Source organism: Olea europaea, chromosome 12 (assembly GCF_002742605.1).
Source record: "Olea europaea var. sylvestris chromosome 12, O_europaea_v1, whole genome shotgun sequence".
Lineage (NCBI taxonomy): Eukaryota > Viridiplantae > Streptophyta > Magnoliopsida > Lamiales > Oleaceae > Olea > Olea europaea.
The window spans coordinates 7764494-7777677 of NC_036248.1; the positions used below are offsets into that span (position 1 = coordinate 7764494).

The 13184-nt window shown below is 41.1% G+C and overlaps 1 protein-coding gene across 1 annotated transcript; it reads right to left on the reverse strand.

Annotated features, from left to right (window-relative positions):
* Window positions 1-7092: 7092 nt before the first annotated feature.
* Window positions 7093-11266, reverse strand: LOC111405456 (V-type proton ATPase subunit G 1-like). Its single transcript, XM_023034349.1, has 3 exons — window positions 11109-11266; window positions 7854-7954; window positions 7093-7509 (listed from the first exon to the last, which is right to left on the reverse strand). Exons 1-3 carry the CDS (start codon window positions 11194-11196, stop codon window positions 7366-7368), a joined length of 333 nt encoding a protein of 110 aa, XP_022890117.1. The 5' UTR covers window positions 11197-11266; the 3' UTR covers window positions 7093-7365.
* Window positions 11267-13184: the final 1918 nt, after the last annotated feature.

Below are 13184 nucleotides of genomic sequence, written 5' to 3' on the forward strand. Positions count from 1 at the left end.
GTTCATGCGTTTTATCATTCAGACCGTGTGTTGATATTGTATTGTAATTTTGAATCCGAGTTTACATTATAGTTCAGAGTTCGGTTTTTTGGGAATTTGTCCTAGTCCTTAAACTTGTAGCTCGGGCGCGTAGAGTATTTCGGGTGTTCTTTTGAGTTCAGTGATGAACCTTTGGGAGAAATTAGATTGCGCATTAATGTTGAACTTTTGTTCATATCGAGGGTTGACCCCAATATTTAAGTTCGGTTGTGTACCATTGGGGGAACAAGATCGTGCACTAGTGTTTAGTTATAGTTCATATCAAGGGTTTTAGGGTAATCACCCAAGTTCGGTAGCGTTGGGGGGCAACTATATTGATATTGACCCGACCTCGATCTTAAGATTTATGCATTGCAAAGCATTCTGGGATCTTTTAAGGTCCGGGATAATGTACGTACTATGACACGACCTCGAGCTAAAGATTTATTCGTTTAACGCCAGTCTGGGATCGATGAGGTCGGGCTAATACGCTCGACCTACCTTAGCTTGAAGTCTTGTGTGGTATGGGTAAACAATTTTAGTAAAGGTATTAGCTGCATGCGCGGGGGGGGCACGAACTTACGCTAATTTAGTAAAAGTATTAGCTGCATGCGTGGGGCACGACCTTACGCTAATTTAGATTTAGTAGAAGTATTAGCTGCATGCGCGGGGCACGACCTTATGCTAATTTAATAGGGGATCAATATCATAAAGAAAACTTCTTGTGTTATTTAAAAGGCTCAAGGGTGTTGCATACCCGAGCTTATTTGAACATGAGCTAACTGGGAATTGGAGCCCGAAAAGTAAAAAACGAAACTAAGAAAACATGAAGCAGGCATGCAAGCCCTAAAGAAAAATTAATAGCTATAGCTAATTACTTGTAATATACTTTCAGATTGTTGGCGTTCCATGGCCTTGGGAGTGGATTCCCTGATGTATCTCTGAGGCTATAAGCTCCCCCTTTAAGTTTTCTTATGACCTCGTAGGGTCCTTCCCATGTTGGCCCAATTTCCCTGGTCGATGCCCGGCGGCTTCTGCTTTCCTTAGGACAAGATCGCCGGCTCTAAATCTTCTGTTCTTGACCTGCTTGTTGAAGTGCTTTGCCGTTCTGTTTTGGTAACTTGCAGTCCTGAGGGAAGCTTGCTCCCTTACCTCCTCAAGTAGGTGAGATGTTCGGTAGTCTGTGTCTCCTTATTTGTCTCGAGCTTTCTTATTGTGGGGAGGCTAACCTCAACTGGAATTAAGTCCAAAAGCTAGCATGAATGGCGTTTCACCAGTTGCTGTCTTGTGTGAAGTCCTATATGCCCACAGTATCGAAGGCAGCATGTCAGGCCAGTCACCTTTAGAGTCCCCTATCCTTGTCCGGAGGTCTTGCAATATGATCCGATTAATTACTTCGGCTAGCCCATTACTTTGTGGGTGTGCGACCGAGGTCAGGCGATGATCAATCCCATTTCTGGTGCAGAAGTTCTTGAATTGGGGATTGTCAAATTGTCTTCCATTATCTGTAATGAGGACTTTTGGTATCCCGAATCTGCATATGAAGGACTTCCATATAAATGATCTGAGCTTCGGTTCTGAAATTATTGCTAGAGGTTCGGCTTCTACCCACTTAGTAAAATACTCCATTGCCACAGCTACAAATTTTAATTGTCCTCGGGCCAAGGGAAAAGGCCCAAGAATATCAACTCCCCATTGCTTGAAGGGAGCTGAGTAGTGAATGGATGTCAGTTCCTCAGCAGGAGTATGTATGATGTTGCCAAACCTTTGGCACTTGTAGCACCTCCGGACGTAATCTGTGGCATCTTTCTTCAGAGTTGGCCAGTAGTATCCATACCTTATCAACTTATGTGCCAGAGCTCGGGCTCCTTGGTGATTCCCACAAATGCCTTCGTGAACTTCAGTCATTGCCTGAAGGGACTCGGAGGGTCTGAGACACCTTAGATAAGGGAGTGTAAGACTTCTGCAGAACAGGACTCCTTCGATCATACAATATCTAGCAGCTCTATACCGAATGCTTCGGGCAAGCCGAGGGTCTGTAAGAGTGTTGCCATTACTTATGTACTCAACTATTGGATCCATCCAGGAGGGCTCATGGTCGATGTCCATGATACTTGGTTTCTGGGCTATACTTGGTTTTGCAACCATCTTGATGTGGACGATTCGATCGAGCCCGTCAACACCCATGAAGACGAGTCTGGATAACGCATCGGCTTTGGCATTTTCAGCTCTGGCTACCTTCAGAATTTCACAACTTACGAACTGCCTCTGGAGGTCATGTACTTTCAAACAATATAAGCTCCTTTTTTCCTCCTTTCTTTCAAAAGACCCCTCGATTTGCCCGACCACTAGCTGTGAGTCACTGAAAACTTTGACATGCTCGCACTCAAGATTTTTCGCCAGCTCTAGGGCAATTACAACGGCTTTGTACTTTGCTTCGTTATTGGTAGCCTGGAACTCAAACCTGAGAGCGCATTGTATCTTCGTAATCTTGTCCGGACTTGTGATAATAATGCCGGCCCCCGAGCCCGAGCTATTGGATGCTCTGTCAACAAATATTTCCCATACTCCTGAGGTCGAGTTCGAGCTCCCGGCCGGTGTTTCTGAGGATCTCGGAGTGAGCTCTGCTATGAAATCGGCCAAAGCTTGGGCCTTGATTGCAGGCCATGGCTTGAATTCTATGTCAAATTCGCCGAGTTCAATTGCCCATTTCAGCAGTCTCCCTGAGACGTCCGGCTTCTGAAGTATATGTCTGAGAGGTTGGTTGGTGAGCACAACAATTGGATGTGACTGGAAGTATGGCCGTAGCTTTCTTGCAGCCACTATAAAGCTAGGGCGAGCTGTTCTACAAGTGTGTATCGTGTTTCTGCATCAAGGAGCACTTTACTAACATAGTAGATAGGTTGTTGAACTCTTCCTTTTTCCTTTACCAAGACACCGCTTACTGCGTTCTATGAAACTGCCAAGTATAATAGCAGCGTGTCACCGAGTTCGGGTTTAGTAAGGACTGGAGGTGTTGATAATGTCTGTTTAAGCTCGTGAAAGGCTAAGTTGCATTCCTCATTCCAGTCGAACCCTTTATTTCCCCTAAGTAGTTTGAAAAAGGGGGAGCACCTGTCAGCTGCCCGGGAAACAAACCTGTTTAGTGCTGCTATGCGACCTGTCAGCTTCTGAATGTCCCTTTTGCATTTAGGGGCCTCCATATTTATCAGAGCTTGAATTTTATCAGGATTTGCCTCTATCCCTCTGTGCTTGATCATAAAACCCAGGAATTTTCCGGATGCTACCCCAAATGCACATTTTGCCGGGTTGAGCTTCCTGCTGTACCTCCGTAACATAGCAAACACTTCCTCAAGATTGGAAACATGGTTACTCGACTGTTTGCTCTTGACCACCATATCATCCACATGTGCTTCGACTGTTTTCCCAATTAGCTTGGCGAAGATTTTGTTCACTAACCTTTGATATGTTGCTCCAGCATTCTTCAAACCGAAGGGCATGACCCTGTAGCAGTAGATGGCTGAATCTGCCATGAACGAGGTCTTCTCTTGATCTTCTTTTGCCATAAGGATTTGGTGATACCCCGAGAAAGCATCCAAGAAGCTGTACAACATATGACCTGACGTGCTATCCACGAGATTATCAATTCGGGGCAAGGGATAACTGTCTTTGGGGCATGCTTTATTCAGATCTGTGAAGTCAATGCAAACTCGCCACTTTCCATTAGCTTTCTTAACAAGAACCACATTGGCAAGCCATTCGAGGTATTGTACCTCTCGAACGAACTGAGCATTAAGAAGTTTGGTAATCTCCTCTTTTATGAATTCTCGTCTTTCCGGTGCAAACTGCCTCTTCCTTTGCTTCACAGGTCTTGCTTCCGGGTTAACGTTAAGTCTATGTACTGCAACATCTAGGTCAATTCCAGGCATGTCCTCGACATTCCAAGCGAACACATCAATGTTCCGGGAGAGATAGCTTAAAAGTTCGGCCATGATCTCCGCATCTAACCCTCGACCAACTGTCACTTTTCTTCCGGGCTCGATCTCGACCTCCTCCAATCCTTCTACCGGAGCTAACCTTCCGTAATTTTCATGCTCGAGATCGAGCTCCGTGACTTGCATGACGTCATTTTTGATTTTTCGAACGCTGGTCACATAACACTGTCGGGCCACTTTTTAGTTGCCTCGCACTACCCCGATGCCATTAGGAGTAGGGAATTTCATAGCCAGGTGAAAAGTTGAGACAATAGCTCGAATTCTGTTGAGCATTGGTCTTCCCAATATGGCGTTGTAAGCCATCGGCGTACGGACAACTTCAAAGGTAGTGATCTGAGTTATCTGCTTACCTTCGGTTCCCAATGTTAAGGGTAATCCGACGATACCTTCCGGGGTGATGACCCCACCTCCAAACCCTTGCAGGGGTGGGGTGTTTTTACTGGCCTTAGTTGTTCTGACGAGATCCCCATTTGAACAAAAGCTTCGTGAGACAGTACATTTGCTGCACTTCCGTTATCTACCAGAATTCTCTTGACTTCAAAGTTGGCGATGATGGCCAATATGACAAGGGCATCATCATGGGGGAATGCTATGCCTTTCAAGTCATCCATCCCAAAACTGATGTCCTCTGTACGACCAAGATCTGGTCTTGAAATGATCGGTGGCTGTCTAGCATACTGTTTTTGCCCACTGCTAGAGTCTCCTCCCGAGGCTGTTCCTCCGACAATGATATTGATAGTGCCTGCAGTTGGTTGCTTGTTTCCTCGATCCTCTGGGCCTTTTTCCCCATTCTGGTTATTCCTCGGGCGTTTGTCATTGTTAATGTAAGAGCTCAGAAATCCTCTTCTTATAAGAGCTTCGATTTCCCGCTTTAAGGCTAGACAATCTTCTGTAGTATGGCCGTGATCTCTATGGAAATCACAGTATTTGCTCTTGTCACGAGTATCGGGGGGAGACCGTAATTGGGGAGGCCATTTCAGTTCCCTAGAGTCCTTGATTTCCATCAGGATGTTGGACCTCGAAGTGTTCAGGTGGGTAAAAGCCGTTGAAGGTGGATCCTTCCTTGGTTTGACCCTAGATGTCTCTTGTCTCAAGCTGGACTCATGTGGCCTTTGCTGATCCAACCTCCCTGATGAGGTAACTTCCCTTTTTGGGGCCATGGTTTCTTCCATATTGATGTATTTCTCAGCCCGTGTGAGTAGCTCGGTTACTGACTTCGGCGGGGTTTTAGACAAGGACATTTTGAACGCTTCGCACTTAATGGCGTAAGTCAGAGCTGAGACTGCAACTGTGATATGTAGGTCAGGGATCTGAAGCCTTTCTTTGTTGAACCTGGTCATGAAACTGCGCAGTGTTTCATTGGGTCCTTGACGCATCTGCATGAGCGATGCAGCTGTCTTTCTGATTCTTTTGCTGCTCGCAAAGAAAGCGGAGAACTTGTCAGCCAAATCTAAAAAGGAGGTGATGGAGCTCGGTTCTAATGTGGAAAACCAATCTCTAGCCGCATTCGTGAGGGTTTGAGGGAATGCCTTGCACATTACCGCATCTGGTGCAACCTGTAAGTTCATGATGTCCGTGTATACATTGAGATGGTTGATGGGGGTCGACTGTCCCGTCGTACTCCTTTATCCGAGGATACTTGAACCTATCGAGAAGGGGGTACGAGAGGACTTCCGAAGTGAATGGTGTATTGGGGATGAAACCTGTTGCTGCCCGAGTATTTTGTTGCATACTCGCTGCTATCCCTTCTTGAATAATTCTTGCAAGTTCGACGGAGTCTATTGTAACGGACCTTGAACCCGATGCAACTTGTGGTACCCCTGAGGTTCCAACCCCGCCGTCATCATGGGTTGCATGATGAACTCGAGTTCGGGCATCTGTCATAAAGCCACCTTCAGGTGTTGGGGTGTGAGATGGATGTGAATTTCTCTGACTTAGCAGTTGGGTTAATGCAACCACCTGCTCACGGAGTTCCTCAAAAGCTCCGGCGGAAACAGCAGCTTGAGGAGGTGCTGGCATCTCCAACGACTCTTCTTGAGGAATATGGTGTCCTTCAGGAGGTGGAGGGTTATCCGGGACGGATGAGCTTGCTGGAGGAAGACCTGAACGTGTATTGACCATGGCTTTTGGTAGCGAAGATTCCCACAGACGGCGCCAATGATCCTACCAAAAAATATCACCTGAAAATCTCGAGCTTGATGACTGGGATGAAACACGAACAGCGTCTTCTAGTACCTGAAACAAAGGCAACGAGGTGTGTGCTCGTCGCCCCTCCGATGCTTAAGTCAGACGGGAAATTTTATGCGTGAGGCTATAAACTGAAAATAATAATGAAGAACGTACCTTTGGAATGAGCACAGGTTGTGTATTTATAGGTGTTAGTGGTTGAGTCCTAGGAGGACTGATCCTGCCACAATCCTTCTCCTCGTAGGAAAAGGAGTTGGTGTTTCACTTCGTATTCGAATCACTATTTGAGTCAAAGAGGGAGTCTAAGAAGATAGGGATTGTGTTCAAAGTAGGATTAGAGCTTCCATCGGTTACGTATGGAAGTTATCGAGTCAGCGCAGTACCCCGACCTCATACCCCCGATCTGGTTTTGGTGTTTTTAAAGGATGGGAAGGTCGGGGTTCAAGGCGATGGTCGGGCTTAAGTGGTCAGGGTTCATATACTGACGATATCTGGTATAATCAGTAATAAACATGTATTCTCAAATAAGCATGCAATAAAAAAGGTTGAATCCTAACTTTAAGGGTCCCCATCGTCCCGCTCCTAAAGCTTTGTAAGGAAGGTAAATCGCGAAATGTGCTCCGACAAATCAGGAAACAAGAATTGTCCGTACACTGCGCCTACAAAGAGTCCAATTCCATGTCTCAAGAATCGAACTCCCACACTGCGACTGCCAGCAAGGCGTGAGAGAACCTCACTCCTGTCTTTTACACCACTAGGTTATGTCCCCAAGGTTATGTCCCCAAGGGCTAAATAAGCATGCAATAGAAAGTCCTTTAAGCAGTCAAACTGTTGGCATTTGAGTAAAAATAAAAAATAAAATCCATTCTTAATGGACGTGTTGGATACTAAATTAAACAAATAAATGTCGACTTTCTAAAGTCTGAATATCTCATAAAGAAAGTGTATGGTACAAAGAGTCCGATAGTAACACAATTACTATCCCATCTCCTTAATGCCAGAAAGAATAATTGAAAATAAAGGGGCAAGTTGCAATAATACACATAACATAAATGCTAAAATACAAGTTGAACGAAAAACCAGTGGAAAGTTTCCATAATAACAATCTCGAAGGAATAAAAGAAACGAGAGCACAATGTGTTAATCCACCTCTCCAAACGAGATCTTAGTTTTTAACGGTCGTCACATGCCTCAGAAGCATTTGGACAACGTCATGGGAAATTCTTGAAGCCTCAGTGTTTAGGTGATGAATCTTCGCCTCTGTTTCTTGTTCAAGGCGCTTTACATTAGCACCCGAGTCTCCACTACTCTGTTCAATGCAACATGACAATCAAAATTTAATCAAGGATGAAGAAATTTCAGATTGCAAAACCACATAATATATAATTTGAGTTGATATCAGAAATTCAAAAGTGACAGTAGATTCAACCTGAAAAAAATTTCACACGACTGTGTTAACAAACACGGTGGGAACAAGACCAAAGGCCAAAATTTTCTTTTCACACGGTTAGCAGATTTTTGGAAGTGGAATAGACAGTAGGGACTACTTGGGGGATCAAAATGCTAATAAACAGAAGTTGAAAAACCCCAGAGTGAAAAGGGGTACAAGTTGGGGAGGACTTGTGCAATTTAGCCTTCTGTCAAAGATTTTACCTCTGCAACCTTCCTCTGAAACTCAGCTTCCATTTGAGCACGGAATTCAGCAATCTCCTTCTCGGCCTCTTCTTTGGCCTGCTTCAGTCGAGCCTGTTTTGCTGCAGATGAAAGGCAGACAAAATATGAATATCTAGCTGCTCAAGTTCATTCCATTCAGTCACTTGACATCTCATGATTAGATGCAGATGAACTGAACCAAATACTGGGGAGTTTCAAGCTGGAATTCAATCTTCAATAATTGCATAAAAGGCTCAAGGTCAAATACAATTGTAGAAAAAGCATTTACTACTAGGTAAAAACCTCAACTGTGTCCCAAGTTTGGAGAGAAAGAATGATCGAAGACTCAACAATGTCCACCTCTATATTAATTTAGAAAAACCCAACGGTGTCTTTCAGAGAGAAAAAAAGGATAATCCGTGAAGTAATCCTACCATCCAAAATTGAATGTCCTGATTTAACGTGGTCACTTCAGCTGAAGTTTGAAATATGAAGGTATATCTTGCAGCTTCTAACTTAGAATCCAAAATCACTCTGGAAAATTAACCAAAGCAAGCTAACTGGGATCCAGAATTACTACAACTACCATTGATGAAATAGAATCTCCTTCGCAATTGCCAGGACAAAATCCATCTTATAGCATGCATCACAATCCCCATACTAATGGATCTCTTCATCAATTGATCCATTTTAATTTAATGCATTTTTCTCTCTTCTTTTCAACCATACATTTTTCAATAAAATAACATTACACGTAAATCCAAAAATTTTCCTTCTTTTTTAACCACGCATTTTCCAAAATATCACTATCCCAAAATACATTTTTCCCTAAAACCTCATTAAAATGGAGCCCAAACCAATGATGCTCAGACTCGAGTACGGATATTTATCTAAGTGTCGAATCTTTTATTTTCTAAAATGTAAGATACGAGTACATGGCTAAAAATAGTCAAAATTTCAAACACGGGTACGTGGGTACGTCTTTCAAATTTCAATTTTTTTACTAATCCAAAATGCCATTTTGAAAAGACCGAAACAAATTATTAACAAAGAAAGAAATGAGTATTGAATAAGGGGTTAAGATGAATAAAATAGAATTTTGAGGATTAGTTTTCAATTATGGGAATTACTAAATGTTATATAAAATAGAAAATAAGAGATTTAATTGTAATTGGAACTTAGTGGAGCACTAAGTAACATTATATGGAAAATATTTTTATTTTATACAAACGAAATCCTAAACCACCGTTACAAAGAGAGAAAGAAGGAAAAAAAGGATTGAAAGAAAAAAGAAAGAAGAAAAAGAAGGAAAAATCTAGCGTCGCCATCCTTCTCCACCCTCTCGGCGGTGACACTAAGTTTCTAGAGAGCGAAAACGGGAAAGAAGAAAAGGGAAAGTAAACGAAAAGACAAAAAAAAGAAAGAAGAAGCAAAAAAAGGGCTAAGTATCCAGTTGAAATTTGAAGGATCCAACACGTATCTCATACCCATAACCATGTCATGTTGCATCCGACACGGGTACTCCGACTATTTTGAAGAATTCGAGCATCAGAGGCCCAAACAGACTCAAGGAACCACTAAATTTCCGGTTTTTACATCCAAATTCTAGGGCTTTATACCCTATTCCCCAAAAGTACAAGAAATCCTCTTGCCCTAAGGCAAAGAAATCAGTGCATAATCACAAGATATTGAGTTTAGCCTCCTAATATAGGTTCCTAGATGACTGTTTAACTTTATTTTACCACCTCATATGTATAATTGTGGCTAAATGACACTGTGATGTTGGCATTTTCAGCTGGTGACAGATGTGATTTAATGATAATGCTATAAAAGCATCTGATCTGCAATTTTTTCGCAAGGGCCTTCCAACAATGGTTTAGGTGAAAACTTGCTTCTTTTTTGAAAGAACTTTTGCAGTATGAAGCACGTACAATTCTTCAAGGATGGTGTGTCCATGTCTGTGTCCAAGTCCAACATATATCATGTTGTATTAGACACCGACACTCCTTAAACAATCTACGACAAGTGTGTGATATACCACACGACATGTCCCATTTTTTAACTTTCTGACACTCGAATTATACTATAGGAACACTCATCGGGGAAATGTACATACCATGTGACATGTCCTATATTGTCATATGGTTTTTAGTTATAACATGCAAGGATCATGTCCCCAACACATAAAGGACAAGGAAAGTCCCAACTTATAAATTCTGGTATATCAAATAAACTGAAATTTTCAGTTAATCCTTAAAAAATTGAATTGTTCACGTGTCCTTGTCCATACTTCTTAGCTTTTGCACTACAAGAACAGTTTATCCTTGTTAAAAGAGGCATTCTTCGTTTTCTATAGACACAGTTTCATCCTTCTCCTCCTATGGCCTACCCCATCCTCCGCCTCCCTAATGCCTGCCCAGAGCCCTATCCCTGCTCCCTTTCCTCTTCCCCTCCCCCATGTTACCATGTCACTTAGGAGACTATCAAGAAGCTCCTAAGTCAAGGGGGTATAAAAGGCAAAGGTTGAGTGGAGGAGAAGCTGCAAAGAGGGGAAGAGGAGGGTAATATGCAGGGGGATTGGGAGGGACATACAGGGGCAATAGGTGGAGATGCAAGGCGGTTGGGAAGCCGTTGATGAGGGTGAGGAAGAAGAGGGTCGATTAAGCCCCTATTTGGCTCCATTTTTGAAAAAAGTGTATTTTTCTCTCTTTTTTTCATTCACACATTCTTCAATATAATAATATTACACGTAAAGCCACAATTTTTCCTTATTTTTAACCAGGCATTATCAAAAAAATCACTATTCCAAAACATATTTTCCCCCAAAATCTATTTTTAACAGAGCCCAAACAGGGGCTAAGGATTAAGACATTTCAGAAGGCCATTTGATATAAAGGTGAAAAACGAGGCCTTTTTCATTTCCTCTCCAACTTGGTCCTCCTTAAACATCGTCCTATAATTGATGGGCATAAATGAGGAAAAATGGACTTGGATGCAGCGGAGGCCATAGTTGGATGAATGATAAAAAATAACCATGCCTCACTTCACCAGTCATCTTTTGAATAACATTGTGTACGGTAAAATTATTAGCCAAACCAGTAGTACAAAAGTAAAACATGACCCAGAAAATCCAACTTCCTAAATCTAAAAAGCCCAACCAGCAGATTCAGATCAAGCTTCTCAGTAACCAGGGGCACCTTCAGTGGTGATAAGTCAAAAAGTCAAGTACAATTATAAAGATAGAGAGATAATCACCGGTTCTAGCAGCATTGACAATATGTTGAGCTTCTTGTTCCGCAGCTAATAAGAGTTGAATTCCATTTTGGCCGCTACTGGATGCCATGCTGAAAGATATCAAAGCAGCTGTACTGATAAATGACAAGTACCTAATTGAATTAGATGATATTTGAGAAAATCACATGCACTTGAGAAATATCAAGATTATTTTGAACACTTATACAAACACACACAAACTCCATGAATGTTTAACAACAGGATCGGTAGCAAGAGATTCACTTTAAACTGATTTCAGCTTCACATTTCTAAAAGTACAATATCGACTTTAGAACTAACCCTAAATAATTTAATGATGTCAAAATGCCCCTTAAAAATTTGGCGTGCAACATGCAAATATTATTTATTATAAAATCCAACCTCGCCATTAATAAAATTCTTTCCAATAACAAGACGGGTACTATACTTCAAGATATAGAGTTCAACACACTAAATTGTTTTATCTATGTTTCAATTTATGCACTAAACTATAGTTCTTTGGTGTCTAGGATTCTACCAGTATCAACCAGAAATCAAACAAACTAAAAGTCTCGTGGATAACAAAGCTCTAAGGTTACATTGAAATTTGATTGAAGTTTAGAGATTTCCGCTACGTTTTACACCAGTTCTCATCTTCATGCCAATACGGCTAGATCTGTCTCTTCATTGTATTACCATGTTCACTGCAGATCTAATTGATTCAGAAAACGCTAAAAATGGTAATTTGCTCTGAAAAAACATGGTATTGCAACTAAAATAGTCTTTCATCTTTCACTAAATTCAAGAATTTTTAAGGGGAACAGGACACTTTCCAATCAAAATAGCGCAAAGAGAGAAGAAAAGGAATATTGTATTATGTAATACTGGAAATCATCAAGGAAACTAGTACAAAGGAGATCTAATTAGATACAAGCAGTCTAGAGCTCCAATATTTCTACTAATCTAGGCTATTATGTACATCTTGATGTCAACATTAGCTATCAATGTCATACTAATCTCAACGCACCCTAAAAAATGTTTCAAAATCAGAGACTACAATTAAGGAGATATTACTCTATTCCCACTACCATTTGTAAGATAAAAAGCAACCAGATTCAGTTCTTAATTTAAGTCCTGTTTGGTGGGATTAAAATCAGATTTTTAGTAAATTTGATAAAAAGTTGATGAAATGTATGGTTGAAAAGTAGTGGAATCCATAAAGTTTTATGTGATTAAAAAATTGATTGGTGACTTTGACTTAGATTAAAATCTGAATTTTAATCACAACCAAACAAGAGCTAAATATTAATATTTCTCTATCTTAGTAGACGTTTACTGCTTGAAAAGGGAAGGACTTCTCATCTTCTCCTCATTATGGAATGGAGATGTCTGTGATCAACTTGTCTAATTACAATCTAAACTACAACCCTCCAGCACATGGCCATACATTTGTTACAGCGTAAGCATCTCAATCTCAAAAACCCCAAAACTATATAAAATGGGAACCAACAGTAGAAAATTCTCGAGCCTATTCTCCTACCTCACCCTAGTTGCTAAATTCAAATAAAAAATCCTAAGAAGAATAACCTAATTTCCACTTAAGATACTAAGTTACTTAAACAAAAATTACTTTTCAAGAAATATTTAACAGCAAAGGTAAACCAAAATCACCTAAAGGACTATAAATAGAAACCACTGTAATATCCTACAGTAAAGTTTCAGCAATCATGCCCGCACAGTCCCCTTTTCTTGGATAGTTTAAAACAGCTTTCATGCATGATTCAACGGCAATAACTGCGCCAATGAGTTATCTATTCCATCTTTTCTTTTTCGTTCTCGTATTTGGCAATGACTAAAAATGTGTTCGGTAGAAGTTGCTTTAGATCTTGCAATGGATCAAACAGTGATTCGTCATCTAGCAGAGGTTCAATTCGGTATCATAAACAAAAACCAAAACCGAAACTGTGAACCAAATCAAGAACACAAAAGATTTTCACCCAAAATTAAAAACACAAGTATACAACCCAATTACCAAAAATTCTGAAATGAAATTACACGATTCATTAAAAAAAAAAAAAA

Coding starts and splice junctions, on each gene's coding strand:
- LOC111405456 (XM_023034349.1), bottom strand. CDS start 11,196: ATGGCATCCAGTAGCGGCCAAAATGGAATTCAACTCTTATTAGCTGCG. Junction 7,955..11,108: donor TGTCAATGCTGCTAGAACCG/GTGATTATCTCT, acceptor TTTCATCTGCAG/CAAAACAGGCTCGACTGAAG. Junction 7,510..7,853: donor TTCAGAGGAAGGTTGCAGAG/GTAAAATCTTTG, acceptor TGCATTGAACAG/AGTAGTGGAGACTCGGGTGC.